This window comes from Diadema antillarum, unplaced genomic scaffold, assembly GCF_040938485.1.
Source record: "Diadema antillarum isolate AM-2024a unplaced genomic scaffold, OU_Dant_1.0 seq00001273_RagTag, whole genome shotgun sequence".
In the NCBI taxonomy this organism is placed as follows: domain Eukaryota; kingdom Metazoa; phylum Echinodermata; class Echinoidea; order Diadematoida; family Diadematidae; genus Diadema; species Diadema antillarum.
The window spans coordinates 498,107-521,824 of NW_027272054.1; the positions used below are offsets into that span (position 1 = coordinate 498,107).

General features: G+C 37.5%; 1 protein-coding gene across 1 annotated transcript; it reads right to left on the reverse strand.

Moving 5' to 3' along the window:
- Positions 1 to 1,495: 1,495 nt before the first annotated feature.
- LOC139745515 (uncharacterized) lies at positions 1,496 to 22,313 on the reverse strand. The gene is made up of 3 exons (XM_071655905.1): positions 22,025 to 22,313; positions 7,827 to 8,021; positions 1,496 to 2,126 (listed from the first exon to the last, which is right to left on the reverse strand). The coding sequence occupies exons 1-3, from the start codon at positions 22,311 to 22,313 to the stop codon at positions 2,005 to 2,007; spliced, it is 606 nt and encodes a 201-aa protein (XP_071512006.1). The 3' UTR covers positions 1,496 to 2,004.
- Between the last annotated feature and the right edge of the window lie 1,405 nt (positions 22,314 to 23,718).

Genomic DNA, 23,718 nt, shown 5'->3' on the forward strand with positions numbered 1-23,718 from the left:
GAGTCCTTAGCCGCCCCCCCCCCCCCCCCAAAAAAAAAAAAAATGGTTACGGTGTAACCTGCCTGACCCTAAAATATCTACAACCTCGGGTTCTTTTGTTGTTGTTTTTTTCATTTCTATCAATATCACAAATGATCAGGCTGCCTTCAAAATCAAATTTACTGTGTGAAAACCCAGAAGTTTTGTGGACAGAATAGCTATTTTCTCATCATAAAATATGTACTTTGCACCATTTTGGTGACAGTAAAGCTCTTTTCTTTTTTTCTACTTGTGTGAGCATGCCCAACGCCACTTGCTTGGATGATATCCACACCCATATTGCTGCATATCTCGCTCAATGAAAGTCATGCACACCACATAGTCTATGTTGCTCAATTAATAAGAAATATAAGAAATAAAAACAAAAATAGATGCCCTACCTATACCCTACCTACCCCACTTTTCAGTGACATGTTATTCCAATGCAACATCAATTAATGTAATCATTTATTCATTTTGGGGTGAGGGGGGGGGGGGGGGGGAGGGAGGGGGGACCTTATGCTCCTAAAATACCAACACTGTATCTTTTTATAGATACATACATGTAGGACATAATCATAAAATAGTACACTAGATTACACTGTTGGCAAAAGAGAATTTCATATATCATGACACCAGCCCTCTAACTCTTTCAAAGGCATATCAAGGAGTACTATTAAATGCAGCTGAACTGCCAACACAACATGTCATGCATGTTATAATGCATGATCTGAAGGGCACTTTACCTGATTATATGCATGGTAAATGCAATATTGGCTTATGGATGAAGGCTGTGGTGTAAAACAAATGCATTGTGAGTGCACATAATCTAGAAAAGTGTACTGCACAGCATACACCTATTGTAGTGCATGCACATAAATATTGACTCCATATGTGCAGATTATATATTGTATGACTGTGCACTACAATAAAAACAATGAATGCGGTGCAATGCCTACTTAACCATTAACAAATCATGTTACAATGTATACATTAAAAATATGAAATATCATGAAATCAATATAGCTCTGTAAAACATGCATTTAACATATCATGCATATTTGGGTACTACACAGGCATTAAGCTTACATTTTTTTATTTGGCATCTCATACATAACAGAAAGAACAAATTCCATCTTAATCATTTGTTCTTTTCTTTTCTGGCATAGGGAGGGGAGTTGTTTGCATAATTTTTCAACTGCATTGCACCTGCACTAGTGTGAAGATTTCTATATGCCATATATTGAATTTCACAAATGTAATATCAGCAGCCACTTTATCAATTGATGGTTTTAACGAAGAAACTTAAACTAACAACAATTGCATTGAACGTTACAATCAGAAACATGATGAACAAACAAATAAAATAAAGAATGTCTCCTTAAAGTTGAGACTGATTCTTACGACACGTTAGTGGATTCATTTTGCAGCAATGTCTTGACCAGTTCTCAATACTCTGGACAAATCTTGCCATATAGATACATTGTATTGAACTTCACAAGGGTAATATCAGCAGCCACTTCTTTAAATAATGAATGATTCTAAAAAAGACACTTAAACTAACAACATTTGCATTGAATGTTACAATCAAAACATGATGAACAAACAACTAAATAAAGAATGTTTCCTTCAAGATGAAACTGATTCTTAAGACATGATGATGAATCGATTTTGTCTTGACCAGTTCTCAATACTCTAGATAAAATCACATAATGTATAGTATGCATACACTGCTTGGCCTGTTTACAGTGTACCTCCTGTTGACTGGAATGAATCATCTTTGTCAGTAGAGACAAAAATCAGGATCTCCTGCATCCAGGGGAAGGTCAAAGGTTCAACGATTCCAACTCTTGTATCTGCTGCCGTTACGTTCATTAGTTTCTTCTCTATGAGGAGCACAAGAGATGTATGAGTTGTTTAAAAAACAGGCTTAAAAACACAAAACAAGTTCCTCTTCCAGGTCTCCATGGCAACCAAGAGTGTCCTTCAAATGTTCTCCAGAATCTCCTTGATCTGGACAAAGTCCACAACGTTGAGGAAGAGGAACGATCGGGAGATGAAGAGCTTCTGGGTCATCTCGCTGTACCGCCACAAGTTGATCACATGACCTGCGGCAAAGCACCAATGAAAACAAGAGACAAGAGGTCAGAGTTTATCATTGGAAAGAGTTTGGAGAGATTGTGGCACCGGTCTCTGAGGATGTGTGCCCTGATGAGTAAAATGATGTGATAGAGTTGGGGAGTACAAAGTGAAAATCGACTCCATGAAGTACAGAAGTTTGATGCATCTGATGAATATCACAGACAACATATGATTTGTTTTTCCTTCTCTTTTTAATAAACTGTTGGAAGACACAATCAGCATTCTTAGAAAATACTAGTTTAACTTTATTGATATTTCCTTCTTCCAGAAAGGTGCTACAAACAGGGTACACCCATAGCATCCTAGTGAATTTGCAAGCATTACAAGTGAGCTACAGTTAAAAGGGCATGGGGCATTCTATACAGTGTTACGAGAGCATGACTATACAGTCTAAAGCATGACCCAATAGTGATATGATGAACCATACAACACAGAAATAGACCAATGACTGGCACTGCAGAGTTAAACTAGAAATGTCACTATGGCGACTGGTATGCCTCTGCCATGATGCATGGTTCTCCGAATAGGTTTATAGCACAATGTCTTGACAATGTGTGATGACAGTTTCACAAAACTGGCAAAATATTAAAAATGACAGGCTTGTTACAAATGCATTGAATGTTCACTTTCCTTGAACTAGGTTTATTTGGATGAATAGCTATACTGTCTAAGAAGAGTGCACGTATTTGGGGATTTGTACCCAACTTTTGACCCTTTTATAAGTTTAAAGAAGGAGTGAAAATTTAGCATTTTCACTTGACCTTTGACCTTTTTGCCTTTAACCTTTTGACAAGAAACTTCCAAGTGAATCTGTATTGGGTAATACATGCATACACTACATTGTAAGTTTCAAGAAAAAATCCTGCAAGCAGTGCATAGATAAGAGGGAAATAATGACAATTTAATGAGTTGATCTCAACCTTTGACCCCCTGACCTTTGACCCATGACCCATAAATTCCCTACTCGGATGATCACTGTCAGTCAGTACATGCATAGTAAGTTCCATGAAGATACCATGAAATAATTGTGAGATATGGAGAAAAAAGTGAAATGTTAACATTTTTACTTGAGCTTTGACCCTTGACCTTTGACTTCATGACCCAAAACTCTCTCTATGGAATCTTTATTTGGTAGTTCATGTATACACCAAGTTTTAAGAAAATACCTCCAGCCATTGCAGAGATCAATCTCCGGGAAATACAGTCAACCTCGCGTAAGTCGACATAGTCGGGACTGAGCAAAACACGTCGACTTACGCGAATGTCGACTTAGGCGTAAGTCGACATTTTGTCGACTTATAAATGAAAACTAATTTCCCCTGTACAGAGTAAGATTTGGATCACTATGCGGATCGCTACCCAAATCTTACTCCTTTTGCCGCCAAAACTGCCTACTGACATCAGCAACAAAAATGTTTTAGTTCATGCATAACTCTCGCGCGGGTTAGTAACGACAACGCACAATTCCCAAATCTCTAGAGAGATTTTGAGAGAGCGGGATCGGAAACCTAGGTCCGTTTCTAGACACTTTACGTTTTAAATTTGATTTGAAATATCAAACGCAAATTCCCCAAAATTGCATTAAACTTTGCGATTTAAATTCAAGTGTGTTGTTGCGAAGATATGCGTGTGATTTCGCATGATTCTGTCAAGATAATTTTTCAGTGCCGACTGAGTTGAAATACACGGTATGTGTGATTTTCCTTCCCTAAGTCGCCATATTTGTTCTGCTTAAATTTGTATTGCCATACTCTGAAAATAAATTGTTCTCACGCTCCGATTCGCAACATTACCGCTCTGTACGGCGCGGGCCCGTCTGAAATAAAAAGAAGGAGAAAAGTTTGTTCATTCGAAAACGACATCTTCATTCGGACTACTATTACCTTCATAAAATTAAACCTCTTTCCATTGTCGGACTAATTCATCTTTGGACTGAGATTTAAACCTTCGGCATAGCAAACTTCGAAACTACGAAATAAAAAATAATGCGAGCCTTTTCAACAATAACGCACTTCCGTAAATTTTTATTCGTTTAAACGCAGTTTCTACCTTCGGACAAGAACCGCAAGTCTTTTCTGCAACGCTCTTGCGTTTTAAATACAGCATTGTTTGTGATTTGACGGACTTGCATTTGATTTTTAGAGTTGCGTTTAAACGCAATTGAGTTTAAATTTCATACAATTTTCTAGTTTCGTGTGATTATCAAATGCAAGTCTTTTCAGTGTTCCGTTTGATTTGATGGACTTGCATTTGATTTTCAGAGTTGCGTTAAATTTCTAATTTTGCTTACGAAATAAAAAAAAAAGTAATGCAAGTCTTTTCAACAATAACGCACTTCCGTAGATGTATAGAGATGCTTTTAAACGTAGTTTCTAGTTTCGTACGAAAACCGCAAGTCTTTTCTGCAACGCTCTTGCGTTTAAATACATCGTTGCGTGTGATTTGATGGACTTGCATTTGATTTTTAGAGTTGCGTTTAAAATGCAATTGAGTTTCAGGTTCGTACAATTATTCTCTAGTTTCATATGATTATCAAACGCGAGTCTTTTCAGCAACGCACTTGCGTTCAAATGCAAAAGTTGCGTGTGATTTGATACACCTGCATTTTATTTTTTGAGTTGCATTATAATAGTTGCGTTGTAATAATTTTTTTTTTTTTAGAAAGGGCCTAGGTTTTAATACCGCTTCGGAATAATTAACGTTAGAATATTCGGATTTACAAAAACGCCTATTTCATGTTCTTATAATGAATACCTACTGGGACATATAAGTGTACAAAAATTGTGCGTTTTGAGAAAAACGAGAGGGAGAAAAGGGGTAAAATGAACTGTCTCGGGTACTGACATGTAATACTCCAGTGTAAATGAGTGTATGCCCTTTTATTCTGGCATACAAGACAATGGACACATGGCGCGAACGCTACCGCCCCGTACACTAGCGAATTACCGAGTAGAAATGCAGCGAATCGGAGCGGGAAAACAATTCTTTTTCAGAGAACGGCGACAAGATTTTGAGCGAAAAATGATGTCGACTTAGACGAGGGAATTAACACGTATTTCAGCTCAGTTGGCACTGAAAAATCAGGTCGACTTACGCGAGTTGTCGACTTATAAATGTCGACTAAGACGAGGAGACTTTCAAGGAATAACAAAGGCAAAAATCGGGACTTTTTTATATTGTCGACTTAAGCGAGTTGTCGATTTATGCGATGTCGACTTAGGCGAGGTATACTGTAGTTAAATTTTGAGCATTCGTCCTTGACCTTTTGACCTTTAACCTTGAGCATGTGCACCCAAAAGTTGATAAACACAACTTCGCCACCTCGTACATATATAGTTTCATTAGGATACCACTAACGGTTTTTTAGATACGCTGTCCACAATATTGATTACGGACGGACGGAAGGACAGACGGATAGACGGGCAACCCAAAAACATAATGCCTCTGGCGACACTTCGTGGCGGAGGCATATATTAGATACAAAATAGGATTTCAGACCTATGAATAAAAGAAAAATCAATCAATATATCTATCTCATATGAAATACAGTTATGTGCAAAAAAATAAGTTAAGTTTTGGTGGGGGGGGGGGGGGGGCAGAAATTGTGGCCAGGAAGATAAGAATTGACCTTGCTGGTCACATCCATGGTGAAAAGTGGTTGTTTCCAGATCCAGTTTATTTGAAGAGATTCACAAGTACTCTTTGCTCTAGACCAATAGAAATTGACATTTGCATAGACAACGCAAAAAGCATTTACACAGTAAAAGTTGCTCAGGCCACTGAATATTGAACCTGTGCCAAACTCAATGACACAACACTTTTTTCCCAATGATTTTCATTCTATTCCACACTATTCAGAAAATACAAGGACTAGTACTACTGTACAAAGTACAGTTAAACCTCTCGTATCCGGACAAGTCGGGACCGGGGCTCATCCGGATAAGGGATTTGGCCGGATACGGGAGACTCAATGCTTTATACATGTACATATACATACACATGTACTGATGTAGCCCATTGTAGTACCACATGTAGTAATGTGTATACTGCAACTTTTCATTGTTACATTTGGGGATGTTCGGGGATGTTAAAATGTCTGAAGGTAAGCAATTTGGAAGGAAATTTGATGTAATGTATGTTAATCATGTTGGAAGTAATATGTAATTCATGTGTGTTTGTGTAGGAGTTCTCAAGGAGTTGGGAATCCCCCTTTCCTCCTGTAAATCATTAAAAAAAAATCACGGCGAGATTGCGTCCGTATAATAGAGAGATCCGGATAAAGGGAGGCCGGATAAGAGAGGTTCAACTGTATACACAATTTGGACATAATTGACAAAAATATTTCCTTTCCTGTGTACTATTCTATTTTACATCTATGTAGGAGAAGTACAAATCAAAATTAAATAGCAGCTCATTTGATTAACTTAGAACAATTTAAATAATCATAAAATTGTACAGCAAACTAGATTGGAGTCATTCACACTTTATAGGCTGCATTCATCTCACTTGACAGTGAGAATCACGTTTTAAAATGCATTTGGCATGGTGTTTGCGAATGTGGTTTGAAACGCGATTCTCGGTGCAGCATTTGTCTTTAACCATGATCATACAATCGAGATTCGATGTTGTCACTGTGCAGCTGCTTTGCGCCATTCGACCTGGGAAGCAAAGGTGAACTGCGTACCACCAAACATGCCTCATCCACACACAAGGGTAGAAAACACAACCAGAAGCAGCTGGAAGTTGACCTTGAGATATAAACGCGTTTCAAGACGGCATTGCAGTGACAATGTATCTATTTGCAGAAAAGCAATCGTGGTCTCAAACATATTTCAAAATGCCCTTTGAATGCTGTTTCAATTTGGCACATTTCTAAATGAGTTTGAAAGCATGGTTGCGTTTATCTAACCCCCGAAAATGCCTCAAACGCAATTAGGATACTATGGTCATTCTGCCTCAGAATTTTTTTAGATAAATGTAGACTAAAGCCCATTCATTCATCCAGCAGCTCTCTGTAGCTGCCCTCATAATTAACCCTGGTACCTACACTGCTCTATCCCCTTTACCCTCTCTTTTTCCGTTTCTGTGCCTGTCACCCCCTCCCCCACCTTCCTACACACCCATACACACACACACACACACACACACACACACACACAAACTTACAAACACACACACACAAACACAAACACAAACACATGCACACACACATGCACAAAAACACATTTTACACAAATGCAATACACAAAAAAAATGATGTTGAACAATATTCAGTTCAGCTGATCGGACTTTGACATTGTCATGAAAGTACAATCTGTTTACATAGCAAACTGTGAATGGTACTGGCATATTTGGCACTGCCAGTGTTTGGAGCTTTGGGTGTAGGCCTGCACTATAAGTAGAAAATACATTCATAGCGATCAATCACATGAAAACTAACCATGGGAATGAGCACACTTGCACACAAAATCACAAGACACATCAGTTTAGAAAAAAAAAAAAATTGATGCCAAACACTACACACTGTATTTATGCTGTAAGAAATTTGGACTACACATAAGCTACACTACAGCTGTATCTGGCTCTTGGCAGCAAAGGTTTTATATCCTTAGCTGTGCTTATTTCTTGGTAGGTCTGCATCCACACCCCAAAAAAAACAATCTCACCTTCGCTGGTCCTAACATAGCTGCCCCTGTGGTCTCCGATGAAATATACGCCTGCGCCATAGCTGATCTGCTCTGAAGTTCGAACATTGACGAGAACGTCGTCCGACAGCGGGATGTAGATTGTCTCGCTCGTCTGTTTCACCGTCTCTGTGTGGAATGTTGTCGGTGAAGCTCGGATGGGCACAAAATTGCGACCTTAGAATATAAATGAGACAAAGATGGCAGCAATTATGAAAAACAGCTTTGATATTTTAATGATGAAACAATGATGGAAGTAAAAGTAATATTTCTCTATATGATGCACTACAATGAATGAAATCTTGGACAAATGTTGACCAGTAGTATACAGGTAAAGTCAATGCGTAGTGTGATAATCATGTTAAGGTTTATAATGCATTATCACAGTATGGAATCATGTTCTAGCTGTTGTAGAGCTCTGTTCTCCCTGTTGTCCCAAGGAAAAAAAAGTAATTCTTGGGAAATTCACTGAATAATTTCTTTATAAATATCATTTTATTGTAGAGATCCCCTCCTATTTATAAAGGGCAGTGCATAGAATCGGCCCAAACTTGATTATGTTTGGAGAAACTTATGAAACTACCAGTCCTTACAGTATACTCCTTTTCAATTTTATAGATTCAAATGAATAATTCCTGTATGTATACTAAACTTTGTTTTTATTGCAACTCAATGACAAGTTGCCCTTCATCGTAAATATACACAATTATTCAGTGTCTTGGGGTAAAGCCATGATGGAAATCACCTGTGAGGCATGGATATGGGTCTCACCCGAGTATGTAATATGCCCATGAGTTTCATCATGGCTCGTACTCACAAAACATTGAATAAATGGGGAACATTTTTGCCAATAGGGGGCAATTTGCCAATCAGTTACAAAACTCCTTTCCCTCATTTCCAATGGTTCTAACCTGAGTATATATTCTGACACTACAGTGCACTGTTTAAGCAAGCAAACTGAATTTTCTAATTATTCCTCTGATCAAAAATGTGGAAAACTTTATTTCCAGCTGTGATTAACTTGCACAGTCTGTGACTAAGCTACATTCTGCATTCTACCAGTTTGCACTATGTCCCATTTTGACTGCATCTAGATCAGGTGAATAAATTCCCATCTCTAATGTGCATTTAGTTGATCAGTTTGGCACATCATAACTGTTCACCATATCTAGGCATAACTGAATCTCTTGCCTTATTATGATGATCTGGGACCTTCATCACAACTATAAGCATTTGCAATTGTTGTAGGTAACAATCACTGCAGTCTTGCAATGGCAGTGATTCAAATCCTTTCAGCTAATTGGTTTATTCCTGTTTGTTAACATACATTGTAGCAACTGCAATTATTGCTGGCTTACAGTAATTGCACTCCTGTTTATGAAATGGGTACTTTGGAATGCAAATTACCTAGTTAATAGCTGAATTATATTGGCAAAGTACTGGCAACTTTAAATTACCCTATACCAGTAGTTATCCATGTTTAGTCTAGCTTCAAGGCTGTGCTGTATTGTCATATATATCTGTGTCTGATTAAAGAACATAGAATATGCATGTGTCTGATTCAAGAATATGCCTGCTGTGTTCAAGTACCTTGTCATTACTAAACTTACATGTCGAAGCTACACAAGGGAATTTGCTACTTTGAACAAAAGCTCATTCACACTTTGCTTTTTATCATCCTTGATAAAGGCTTGTAGTTTTTATCAACAAGTACCACTTGAGGATAAAAGTGTAAGATATGTTAGGTGTGTAGATTGAGATGACCTTTGTTGCATCCATAGGGCACATTCATGGTAAAATGTGATACTTCATCACAAAGCAAACAGTGCAACTACTTAGCTACCACAATCACGAATTCAGACAGCCAACTTTCAGGATAGTGTCTGTCCTCCTGATTACAACTCAACCACCCCCTCCCTCCCCCTCCCCCTCCCCCCCCCCCAAAAAAAAACACCCCACAATGCTAATGTTTTACAATGTAGGGCTTACTGTATGTAGCGTACAATATGTATGGTTTGCTTGTATGTGAAAATTTTTAAGATGTTCATCTGTTGAGCCACGAGGGACAGACATACAACTGTAGATATGGCTCATTTACAATTAAGTGCCTTCAAAGGCTGCTAACCATGATACTCCATAAGACTAGGTATCCCATATTTGAGCTTTCCATGGCTTCACCATGGAATATCTTCTCATGAAGATCATCACGTTTACTCACAGATAATCTGAAGCTATTGTGCTAGGAGAGCATTTAAACATGAACCCTACCTTGAAAGGTTAATATACTTTAGAACTCTACTTGAAGTTAGCTACAATCTAACTCCCATTTATCATAAAGGAAAAATACACGTCTAGAAATATACATGTTGATTGAGAGAATGCTGCAATAGTAAAGCACAGCAGTAAAGTTTGAGGAAAATAGGACAATCCGTTCAAAAGTTATGAATTTTGGAAGTTTTAGAGCTGCCATCACTGGATGAGCAGACTACAGTACTACAGCTTGTGATGACACATGTGTAGAGCAAAGTGTGAAACGTCAATACAGACTGAAATCTCTCTCACCTATGGTTCTATTTCCTTGTCAAAAAGTTTTCCTCACTCAACATGTGACCTTCTTCTCTTCTTGTTAAAGTGAACTTGACAATCATCACTGTAATGCTTCACAATAGGGAAGTGGGAACGAGCCCCACCTCCCTGTTCACACCCAACAATATGACTTGGTACTAGCACTGATGGCCATTGTCATTCACCGAGGCTAAAGAGCTACAATGAACAAGAGGAAATAAAATACACATCGGTATCACAAAGCCTGGAATCAAGGTTAACTTTCCACAGGAGCTGCAACAAGAATCTGTGGTCAAAATAATGACTGTATAAACAGCCAGTCAAAACCAGGTCAAAAAAAGAGGGAAGTTATTATGCACAATCACTGCAGCAGAAATTGTTTTGGTCAAGTTTGACATTCCCCATCGACCACAGGGACAATCACATCAAGGTATGCAAATCATACAAACAGCAAGCTGTCTCTTTCAGAAGGTAGCGCACTCATTTACCAACCTTGATCAACTATATTTTTTTAGGTGATCCGAGTATCCTCTCGGATCACCTTCTGTATCTGTACGGATTCTTTGTTGGTGGTTCTTCTTCTTCTTCTTCTTCTTTCTTTATTTCTGGACAAAATTTGTGTATCAATTAGCTCAGAAAGTGTTCTTCCTATCAATTTCAAACTTATACCATATATGTATCATGTCCTAAAGACGACGGGTCTAATAAAATCATAGTGATCAGTCGACCGTGACGTCACTATGACGTCATTATATGAAAACACATTCTCAATCATATCTCATCAATGGAATGGAAATTTTTCAATGAAATTTACGTCACATATATTTCAAATTATGCCCATTCTATTCATTTTCTCAAAATTCATATTTTCTCTTAAAACGTGCACGTACGCGCGTGTTGAAATATTTGTATGCTCCAATTGAGCTCAAATTTTTTTTGCACACGTTTCAGACCATTTGGAGCATTTTTTGAAAAATTGAAAAAATTGGACGGACGCGTACGTGCGCGCACATATACACATCCACAGCTCTTGTGCAATAGAAATTTCCCGTTTTTTTACACTTATCGGATGCCTGAAATGTCAAGGAATATTTCTACCAAGTTTCAAGTCAATCCGACTCAATATGACGTCATACGGGCCCATCAAAGTTGAAATTCCGCGCGCGCGTCAATGGCGATATACAGTGAAACAATGCCAAAAAACCGCCAATTTTAAATCCGAATTTACTCGCCAGGATGGACGATGACCCCCCATTTTCTTTACATATTTTGAAAGCTGATGAGTTGTACATGTCATTCCATGGGTTGGCGATGCTGGAAAAATGATGAAAAGATATCAAATTTCTTAATGAAATAAAAATAGCAAATTTTCAAAATGACGTCATCAAATTTCAAGTTTACTCAAGCGTATCTCACTTATCCTTGGCCAATTTTCACCCAGATTTCAGTATGACGTAGCTTAATAAATACTCTTTCATTAATGTATTAACAACATTTTGATTGGATGACGGCATCACCTCGTAAAAATGGATTGAAAGTAATCTTGTCAAATTTGACCAGTTTACGTGTTATCTCTATGGGAGTGCAGTTTTTCTGGAAATGAAAATTGACGTGACTATCTTTATCGAGCACTAGCTCCCTTATGCTTCAGTGAATTTCTCCCAGATTTTAATATGTTGTAGTTGAGACTTTGGGCTATCGTAACTGTGCCCTCTATTTTTTCATTTGATGTCGGGATCACATCCAAAAACTTGGTTGAAATTAAAGCTTATCTTCCATGTATTGAGATATTCCTTTCTTTTTCCAACTTTCTTTGTCGTAACTCAAGAAAAACAAGCTCTATCAGCATAATATTTTGCACCTGTTTAGTTCATGTCACGTACATTATTTCATAAAATAACAACTACTTGATCAGACACCATCTTGGGTATGTAAATTAGGGTCAAAGGTCATAAATGTTTTATCTTGTATCTTGGTGAATACATGTCCTATCTTTCCCATATTTTGCACACGCAAAGACCATGTTACAAGAATCATTTAACAAAATAACCAATTTTTGCTCAGATGCCATCTTGTCTGTGCAAAGTGGGGTCAAAGGTCATATGTACTTTTTTTCTCTATCTTCGTTATGACGTGTTATCTCTATGGGAAAGAATTTTTCTAGATGTGAAAATTGACATGGTTGTCTTTATCGAAAACTAGCTCACATACCCTTAAGGGAATTTCTCCCAGATTTTAATATGTTGTAGCTGAGACTTTGGGCTATCGTAATGTGTAATTCGTTTCTTCATACAACGTCGGCATCATGTCAAAAAACTTGGTTGAATTTAAAGCTTATCTTCGATGTTTTATGATATTTTTTTCTGAAACTTTCTGTGCAATAACTCAAGAAAAACAGCCTTTATCACCCCCATATTTTGCACATGTTTAGTTCATGTCATGTACATTATTTCATAAAATAACAACTACTTGATCAGACACCATCTTGGGTAGGTAAATTAGGGTCAAAGGTCACAAATTGTTCATCCTGTATGTTGGTGAATACATGTCCTGTCTTTCCCATATTTTGCACACGCAAAGGGCATGTTACAATAATCACTTCACTATATAACCACTTTTTGCTCAGATGCCATCTTGGGTGTGCAAAGTGGGGTCAAAGGTCAAATATACTTCATTCTGTATCTTCATTAGTGTATACGGAATTCGGTACCAAAGATGGCAAGTCTGATATCCTTTTCTAAATGAGAATCCAAACATCACACGGCCAATGTCTCCTCGACACAAATGAAACCGGTATGGTCATGCCTATTGGGATCAGGACTCAAATCATTGATTTTCGAAGAGATCGGATCACCTAATTTGTCAGTGTTGACAAATTCCGGTTCTAGTTTACTTGGCTGTTGGTGCCTTTTTTTTCAATGCAATATCACTTGGTAGAATGTTACTCCTCCCCCCCCCCCCCCATTCATAGCTAAATTCATACAATTATGCCTTTCTTTTCTATTCTCTTCCCTTCATATTTTATACTGCCAAGTGTTGAGTCATGTTCACTTGAACTGTTGGATTAATGCATACTTGTCATGCCATTGTATGCTTTGATCAATGTCAAATATTAAAGGGATGATATAGTTTTGGTTGAGATGGGGCTTCAGGTTTCCAACTTTTTTTGTGAGATAATGAGAAACATCTCATGAAATATACTAAGAGTGTACAATTTCAAGAGGAATTTGAAGTTTACTTGATGAAGATTGGCTTTGAAATGGCTGAGATATATATAAAAACAGAAATGGTTCATAATAAAAGGTGTGACCCACCTTTTATCAGAACCACTGTTTTACTTTTTGTGGGTTTTTTTTTTGTGATATCTAGGCAATTTCAAAACCGACTGTCTCAAAATAAACTTTGAATTCCTCTTAAGATTGTACGCTCTTTAATATATCATAGAATTGAAATGTGATTTCTAGCTATCTCACCTGGGTGAAAATATGAATCCCCATCTCAACCAAAACTGTATCATCCCTTCAACTACATCGCTGTTTCATGACTTTCTGGGAATGCACCTAAACCTTTAAATTTAACTCCTACCCCCCCCCCCCCCATCTGTCTGTCTTTTCCCTTCTCTCTCTCCTAAAGAGAGAGAGAACAACAAAACATTTTGATTGGATGACGGCATCACCTCGTAAAAATGGATTGAAAGTAATCTTGTCAAATTTGACCAGTTTACGTGTTATCTCTATGGGAGTGCAGTTTTTCTGGAAATGAAAATTGACGTGACTATCTTTATCGAGCACTAGCTCCCTTATGCTTCAGTGAATTTCTCCCAGATTTTAATATGTTGTAGTTGAGACTTTGGGCTATCGTAACTGTGCCCTCTATTTTTTCATTTGATGTCGGGATCACATCCAAAAACTTGGTTGAAATTAAAGCTTATCTTCCATGTATTGAGATATTCCTTTCTTTTTCCAACTTTCTTTGTCGTAACTCAAGAAAAACAAGCTCTATCAGCATAATATTTTGCACCTGTTTAGTTCATGTCACATACATTATTTCATAAAATAACAACTACTTGATCAGACACCATCTTGGGTATGTAAATTAGGGTCAAAGGTCATAAATGTTTTATCTTGTATCTTGGTGAATACATGTCCTATCTTTCCCATATTTTGCACACGCAAAGACCATGTTACAAGAATCATTTAACAAAATAACCAATTTTTGCTCAGATGCCATCTTGTCTGTGCAAAGTGGGGTCAAAGGTCATATGTACTTTTTTTCTCTATCTTCGTTATGACGTGTTATCTCTATGGGAAGAAATTTTTCTAGATGTGAAAATTGACATGGTTGTCTTTATCGAAAACTAGCTCACATACCCTTAAGGGAATTTCTCCCAGATTTTAATATGTTGTAGCTGAGACTTTGGGCTATCGTAATGTGTAATTCGTTTCTTCATACAACGTCGGCATCATGTCAAAAAACTTGGTTGAATTTAAAGCTTATCTTCGATGTTTTATGATATTTTTTTCTGAAACTTTCTGTGCAATAACTCAAGAAAAACAGCCTTTATCACCCCCATATTTTGCACATGTTTAGTTCATGTCATGTACATTATTTCATAAAATAACAACTACTTGATCAGACACCATCTTGGGTAGGTAAATTAGGGTCAAAGGTCACAAATTGTTCATCCTGTATGTTGGTGAATACATGTCCTGTCTTTCCCATATTTTGCACACGCAAAGGGCATGTTACAATAATCACTTCACTATATAACCACTTTTTGCTCAGATGCCATCTTGGGTGTGCAAAGTGGGGTCAAAGGTCAAATATACTTCATTCTGTATCTTCATTAGTGTATACGGAATTTAAAGGTTTAGGTGCATTCCCAGAAAGTCATGAAACAGCGATGTAGTTGAAGGGATGATACAGTTTTGGGAATGCACCTAAACCTTTAAATTTAACTCCTACCCCCCCCCCCCCCATCTGTCTGTCTTTTCCCTTCTCTCTCTCCTAAAGCATGCATGAATGAACAAGTGGATGGATGGATAAAAGAATGAATAAATGAATGAATGATAAATAGATAAATAAATGAGTGAATGGATGAATGAGTGAGTGCAGCAACTTCATGTTGTCTTGCATGCCTATATTTTTGTTCACACATGGGGGGGGGGGGGGGGGGGGGGGGGGAGTCCTACATCCAGCATTCCTGAACCCTTCTGCTTATTGGGGGGGGGGGGTAATTTCATGCTACCATACTTTTCTTCTTTTTTTTTTGTGGAAAAATACACTACAGAATACCCCCTTCCCTCTTGATGTATGACAGAATCTGTCTAAACTGAAACATAGCCATAACAGGTTTTTCTTCCAAGTTAGTAAATTTTTTCATATGAAATATTTTCAATGCTTCCCACGGAGCTTTGCATTGGGGCACCTCTTGACTAGACGTGTCATACATTGGACATGCACACAACAGAAATTCTGCAAACATCAGTGGATTATCCTGAGATTTCATGGGCAAGTCCAAGATAACGCGCATGTTACGTATGGGACATTCAGAGACTTTTATGACCTGAAAAATAGTGTTAATGGCCTTTGATCATATTGAACTTCATCATGGTGATTGATATCTAGAAGAAGTATAATCATGTAAAAAATTGAGAAAAATGACCTTGACAATTATATTCTAGAAGAGAAAATATGTGCCGTTACGTATGGGACCAGAAAAATTTTGTTTTTTTGAACATTTTTTTCAACCTCAAAACTCTCTGAAAGTATTTCATTCTACAACTTGTAACTCACTGTGATGAAAGTCACAACACTCAAGATTATCACAGGTAAGTTTCATGTCATTAGGCAAAAAGCTCTAATTACAGGTTCTAATTAAAGACAGACATGACGTGTTACGTATGGGACAGTTACGTATGGGACAGTTTGTCCCCCATTCATTTAGTGTGTGAAAACCATGTTTATGGGTATTTAGCATAATTATTGAAGTAAAATCAGTTGAAACTACTCAAATACTGATCCAGATTGTCAAGGAAACAATATTCCCCAAATATTCACCATCATAATCATATTCAATCATATTTTTATATTTTTATGACCAACCTGGGTATGCATGCCCTTTGTTCCCCATTCGTTTAGTGTGTGGAGAACCATGTTTATGGGTATTTTGCAAAATAATTTTGCAAAATACCCATTTAAACAAATTTTTGCATAATTATTGAGGTGGAATCAGTTGAAATTACTCAAATACTGATCCAGATTGACAAGGGAACAATATTCCCCAGATATTTACCATCATAATCACATTCAATCATATTCTATATTTTCTATGACCAACCTGAGTATGTACAAGTATGCCCTATTTTTATCAGGATAGTTACTACTGAAAAATTGAATAGTTTAAAGTGTTTACTTGCATTGATGATGGGCAGTTTGCCATTTAGTTTCAATAAAAAACAACTTGACACAAGAAATATTAAGTTTAATAAATAAGCAATACCTGCTGCGTGGAACCCCAGTGATCGAGTAGATATATGATGTCTGTCTAGCAGTCAGGTCATTGATTCGAGTCACAACTCAGTATGTATACCCATGAATTTTGTTGTGGCTACTACTGAAAACTGAATAAGGACAATTTGTGTATCACTTGCAATAAAAAAAAAAATCATTTTACTTTTTTTTCTTCTATATATATACTATCACAACCATTTCAAATTGGATCTCCATCACATAAACTTTGAATTCCTCTAGTCTTAGGATTTTATGCTCTTAAGTAATTCGTATAATTGGTTTCCAATCATCTCTTTAAATGTTGAAAACTGAATCCCAATTTCTACAAAAAACTATACCATCCCTTTAATGCTGATTTTTCATTGTGTAATAATTTTGCCATTTTCCCCTCCCCTTTCTGAAAATTGTTCGGTCAAGTTCATGTATTGTTTCAAGTGTCTATAACTCAAAAAGTAGCTACAATGTTGGGATGCTTTCTTCAGGATGATTGACCATTTGTGTACTGAGGGACCTTCCCAGCTAGCTACATGCATTCACATGCAATATGTATGAGGATGTCCCATACGTAACGCATTTGTCCCAAACGTAACATTATTTCAATGCCTAATAAAAAGTATTTCTTTTACTTTTTTTTTCTTTTTTCTCTGGTATTTAATTTCTCTAAACAATAAATTAGAACTTTCCAAAAGGGCATTAAAATAACCTTAGCAATTTCAGAAAAAACCTAAAAAAATGACCTCATTTTGTTACGTATGGGACATCTCATGATAGGACACGAGCTAATTTGCATAATCATTTGCATAATCCCTAAATTTTCATACCAAGTTAAACTATGTGATGAACTTCTTATGTCCACATATTAATCAATTATTATTTGCTTTCCTTCAAATTAATATGAATTTTTATAAATGTCCCATACGTAACGCTGTGTTTCACATTTATGCAAATGAAGCCCTTGAAATTTGCATAAATTTACATAATATCATTTTTTCCTTCACGGAAACCAAAACTTCAACTCATAAGCTTTAAAATGATACCAAACATGTCAATATTGAGCAAAGATGAAATTTTGCCTTCTGAGGGGACCTTATCTTGGACTTGCCCTCATCCACATTCCCCACACTTTGACTTTATTGCCGAGATCCTTAGAGAAAAATGAATCATTCACTCTTATATTTGTTCTTCCATCTTTCTTTCCTTCTTTTCCCCTCTTCTTTATTATATTCCTGTTTTCCTCCCTTTCCTCCGTTCTTTCCTCATCCTCAATGTTTTTATCTTCTTATGCTTGTTGTCTCCTCTTCTTATGTCTTCCCCATCATTTCATTAACTTTGCTTCAAGCAGTGATGTTTATTTTTCTAAATACCAAAATTTCCTCAAATCTTACATCAGCAGCAAAGACCATCCTAAGGCATTCTGTTGAGTACCATACCTCTAAAATTGATGGGGCATGACTTTCCAAACCTTGAAAAAAAACACAAATAGATAACAAACTGAAGTTCATATCATCTCATTTTTCCAAAAATGAAATTGGTCATTAATCATTGCTGTTGAGGTACTCTCCTCTCTAAAACAAACATAATGTGTAGTGCTACCCATTGCTCCTTGGAGTGCACATGCTAAATTTTACTGCTAATCAAGAGTGCAGTCAGTTGATAAATTTGGTTATGTCGTGTCTAATTACACTCAATAAGAGTCCCACACACTTGAAAATTACTCTGTATGTATTAAAGACAGGCTGTAAAAGCCTCCTTTTCGAACATGTCTTGTCATGACTGTCATGTCCAGTCACGGTTGTTTAGATTTATCACCAAGTTAAAGGACAAGTTCACCTTCATAGACATGTGGGTTGAATGAATGCAGCAATATTAGTAGAACACATCAGTGAGAGTTTGAGGAAAATCCGACAATCCGTTCAAAAGTTATGAATTTTTAAAGTTTCTGCTCAGTCATGGCTGGATGCGAAGACTACTGTAGCTTGTGATGTCACATGAGTACAACGGTATAAAGAAAGTACAAAGAATATTCACCTTATTTTCCCTTTTCTCGGATAACAAAAGAACACTCGACTTCTCTCTTTCAGAAGGCAAGGGGAATAATATTATCCTTAACATACATCAGTAACAAGTCCAAGAAATGTGCACTTTATTCAAAAAGTAAAATTTTGTGAAATTGTCTTTTTATTTTCATTATGTCGTTGTACGCATGTGACATCACACAATGTAGTAGTCTTCTCATCCAGTAGTAATTGCGCAGATACTTAAAAATTCATAACTTTTGAATGGATTGTCGAATTTTCCTCAAACTTTCACTAATATGTTCTACTAATATTGTTGCATTCACTCAATCCCCATGTACATGAAGGTGAACTTGTCCTTTAATTTATAACCAGAGGTTGCTATAAAACATATCTCTTGAAACATTTCATGTCACGACAAACAATTAGAAGACTCTGAAAGTAATTCATAACATCAGTGTCTATACTAAAGCCCCCCCTCCCCTCCCCCCCCCCCCCCCCAGCCACTTCACTGGCAGTTTTTATTTATGAACTGTAATCCATTTGATGATATTATGCAGATGACAGTCATGCAATACAACATTACAAGACCTATGAATCTTAAGTAAAATTTATTTTCCTACAAACATGTTCATGTATTTGTTTAACAGAATATGAAACTTAATAGTGTTGCATCATGCCAATTTAACAGGCACAGCATACTATACCACAACATCACACATTCTATTATGTATGAACAACTTAAACATACAATATACAACATGAACTAATACATTCGGTTGATCTACAATGTACATGTTCCTCAAAAGTAAAGGTTTCACGGCTTGTTACATGTAATTTCCTTACACTCTGACATAGAGTACCAAAGTATGATGTCATAGCCATTCATTGCCATGGAAACTGACTCTAAACAACGTCATATCATTGTTAACTATGCTCGCACCTGGTTCCAACCTAAGCTGTGTCAAAAGACAGTGACATCCTTAGTTCAGTATTATACTAAGGTATTCATTAGAATGTATTATGATCTGAAATATGCCTCCTACAGCAGTGCTATTGAAATGCTGTCAAATTGACTTTGAGTTGCCTTCGTGCCTATATATTCAAGATGGAGAATTAACTACCTGTTACTGTGGTTTTTGTTGTTTTTGTTGTTGTTTTGTCCTTATGTAATCTTCAATATTCCAAGGAGACAACAGCTTTTGTCTTAAGGCTGCCGCACACTATACAACTTTCAGTCGCACAACTGACAGACTTTGGATCCTAAATAAATCACATTAGCCTCAGAATAAACACACTTGTTCATTTCAGATCCAAAGTCGCTTAGTCGTGCGACAGAAAGTCATACTGTGTGTGGTGGCCTTTATACTTGAATCTTAGTTAGGAAACCAATATAGCAATTCTGCAAAGCTAAATTATTGGTTCAAACAGAAAAAAAAACTGTCATGCACAAACATAAACACAGACACACATGATACACACACATACACACTCAGCTGTGGAGTTATAATGGTGGGACATCAGTATTGTATTCAAATCCATGATTAATCTGTCAGGTAAATAAACAGGCATGAACCCTTTGCTGTGCACAGCTAACCATCTAAAAATCATACACTGTACAAAATGTACCAGCATTTCCCGCTGCGTCAAGGCCGCGTGGAGAGGCTTCAGGCAAAGCGGAAATGTTATTCTACGACGCAGTAGGTCTTTTCACCCAGATGCCACATTCATATTTTGAATCATGTGAGGGTTCCTGACCCCAGGAAATTGCCCATGACACAGTGAGATAGTGTGACCTGTCTCTGAATATTTCACAGCTTTGTTGATCCCCTCCCATGTGACATTTGTTTTGTTTTGCTTTTTTCAATTCTTCCTCCCACTACACCTACCGCATTTCATTCAGAGTCGGGAATTCATCACTGTACATGGGAATAGTCCATGGTGAGACAGTGAAGATTAATGTTGAAGGAAATATCAGTACTAGTGAAAAGAAAGTGGCTTTGAAAAGGGAGGCTTGGCTATCTTATGGCCCCTGCTTCAGGGTACATTACACTTTAGTAGTTATAGTAGTAGTAGTAGTAGTAGTAGTAGTAGTAGTAGTAGTAGTAGTAGTAGCAGTAGTAGTAGTAGTAGTAGTAGTAGTAGAAGTAGAAGTAGTAGTAGTAGTAGTAGTAGTAGTAGTTACTACTACTGCTACTACTACTACTACTACTACTACTACTACTACTATAACTACTACTACTACTTTTTTTCAATTTCATGGCCAAATTTGATGAACTTCTGCCATTTTGTTTACTTGCTTTCATTTATTTGCCTTATAAGAGTCAATGTGGTGTGGGATTGTAACTTACAGTACACAGCATATTTGAACACATTATGTTTGAGAGAGTCTACATGGAGGCAATATTTCATCTACCCATGAACTTTTCTTGAGAATGGAACAGCTGCAAAAAAAAGAGGCGGCCAATGTCTCATTCAAGACTGCACCAAAAATGTCCCCAAATGACCCCTCTGCCATGTGACCTCTGACCTCCTATCAGCAGCTGAGAGTCAAAGAGGTCAAACGGAACCAGATGCTGGAAATTCCCTCTGCTGTCAGGTTTCTGTTGCATTGAACTCTCTTGCTAAGTTCCTTTCAAGGTTAGCTACCATATTATTTGTAATATTTGCAAGATAATATCTCATTGGTAATTGCAATGCCACATCAACCGGAACAGTTGCACTGCACACTTAGTAACTCATTAAGAAGAAAAAGATATGAACCATCATCACATTAAAAAAAAAAAAAGCAAAGGTGAAAATCAGAACAGTAAAGTTTGAGGAACATTTAAAATCTGAAAGCCCTTCTACATTTGCTTAAAACATTTTGTTCCAACTTGCACAGATGGGTTCTTCACTGCATTGAATTGAGAGAAATATATGTACATATTGTATGTACATATACATGTATTCACACATTTATTCATGCACCACATGATTTTACAAACAGGAGCTTCGATAAATACAACTCAAGAAAGTGAATACAAACAATTGCAGTTATGAATCATGAAAAGCGATAATAAGTCATGTTTATTTTCCGTCACTCACCTCTGACTGAAAGCATCCTCTGTAGTTGTTCCATCTCACTCTCCTGCTCATCATCCATTCTCAAACGTTTGCGTCGGTCCGAGAAGCTGGGCCCCGCCCTGCTGCCATTGTGCACCATCTCTTCCATGACTTCGTGCTGTGCCATGCCAATGCCACCACCACCACCACTGCAGCGACCGCTACTCTCTACTCGCCCTCCATCAAGTTCATGACAGTGCCTGCAGCAGCGCCTGACTGCTGGCGGGCTGCTGGCGGCGCTGCTGCCAAACGGGCTCCCAGGGACGTCCATGGGACACGGTGATAGACCGGTAGACACACCCCCCTAACACACTGAGACAAAACACAAACACACCCCCTCATACATGCAGACAGGAGCAAAGTTTGTTAAAAGCCCTACAATGCATGGACAACCATGCCCTCAAAACTTCACCACACACTGTTTACTGCTACCAGCAAATTTAAATTAGGATTCACTCAAGTGAAGAAAGGATCCATTTTCAGATCTTTTTTCCTCATAATCTTTCTCTTCTCCCTTCTAACCTTCTCTCTCTCCCCCTCTTTTCCTCTCTCTCTTTCCTTCTCTCTCTCGTAACCTATTGATACCCTTGAATTTCCATTTATAGGCCTACCACTTACTCTACCTCTGTCGCTTGTTAATGTCTTATTTTTTTTCTTCTCTATTTCTTCTTCCCTATCAATTTATCTCTCATACTTTCTCTCTTTCTCATCTCTTCTGGTCTTTCTTTACTGCTGCTAGTATTATCTCAGTCGCAAGGTCATCTCCGGAGTGAAGTTTAAGACTTAAACAGGGTCCAAGGGCTAAAGGTGCGTCATAACAGTGTGCCTCCAGTCAACAGGAAGAGAGCCGGTAAGCCAGACGATCCCAGTGAGAGCTGCTAGCCAAGATATCGTCCAAAGTTCAATGTCCCCAGCGTGAGAAAGCGCACATCACTACCAGTTTTCTTTTTATCTCGCTCGCTCTATCTCTCTTTTTTTCTCTCTCTTTCCTCTTTGTCTTTTTCTCGCTCTTACTTCCTCTCCTGTCTCTTGGATTCACCCTTCAGGCAATCCTACATTTGCTTTTAAAACTAATGCTCGAATCATTTAAGTAGCCTTGGGTATATCACAGCTACAATGGTGCTATCAGGACGATTCAGACTAGAGAAAACTGGGTCACATCAAGACCTCTATTAAAGCACTGGGTACATCCTGTGGAGGAATGGGAACCAAGATATAGTTTACACATAGTTTCACAGATAGAGCAGCGCAGTAACAGAATATCTAATTATAAAGAAAATGATGCTTTGATTTTTTTATCCATGAAGTTCTGGAAGAATTTGATTGGTGAAATCATCATCTTGTTATCATTAGACTGGCTCATTTGAATTGCTCTGCATTTCTCATGGTGGAGAAACACAAAATCAGAATATAATTTACCAAAAAAGGTGATTTAATCTTTAAAGCAGAAACAACAAGGAAAAGTAGAAATTACGCGGTGCGTAATATATGGTCAGTTTCACGGTAAAGGGTGTAACTTTCAATTTTTAGCCTTTTGGCCCACCCTGAACACATAGATTTACAGATCTCAAAGATTTTTTCCCATGTGAGTCACCTTATGAGTAGCCACCTTGGGTAGCATAATCAGGTCCAGGTATTGATGCGTTTTGTTTTGACAGTCACATATGCACCCTAAA

Coding starts and splice junctions, on each gene's coding strand:
- LOC139745515 (XM_071655905.1), bottom strand. CDS start 22,313: ATGGACGTCCCTGGGAGCCCGTTTGGCAGCAGCGCCGCCAGCAGCCCG. Junction 8,022..22,024: donor GAGGATGCTTTCAGTCAGAG/GTGAGTGACGGA, acceptor TTATATTCTAAG/GTCGCAATTTTGTGCCCATC. Junction 2,127..7,826: donor CTATGTTAGGACCAGCGAAG/GTGAGATTGTTT, acceptor GCTTTGCCGCAG/GTCATGTGATCAACTTGTGG.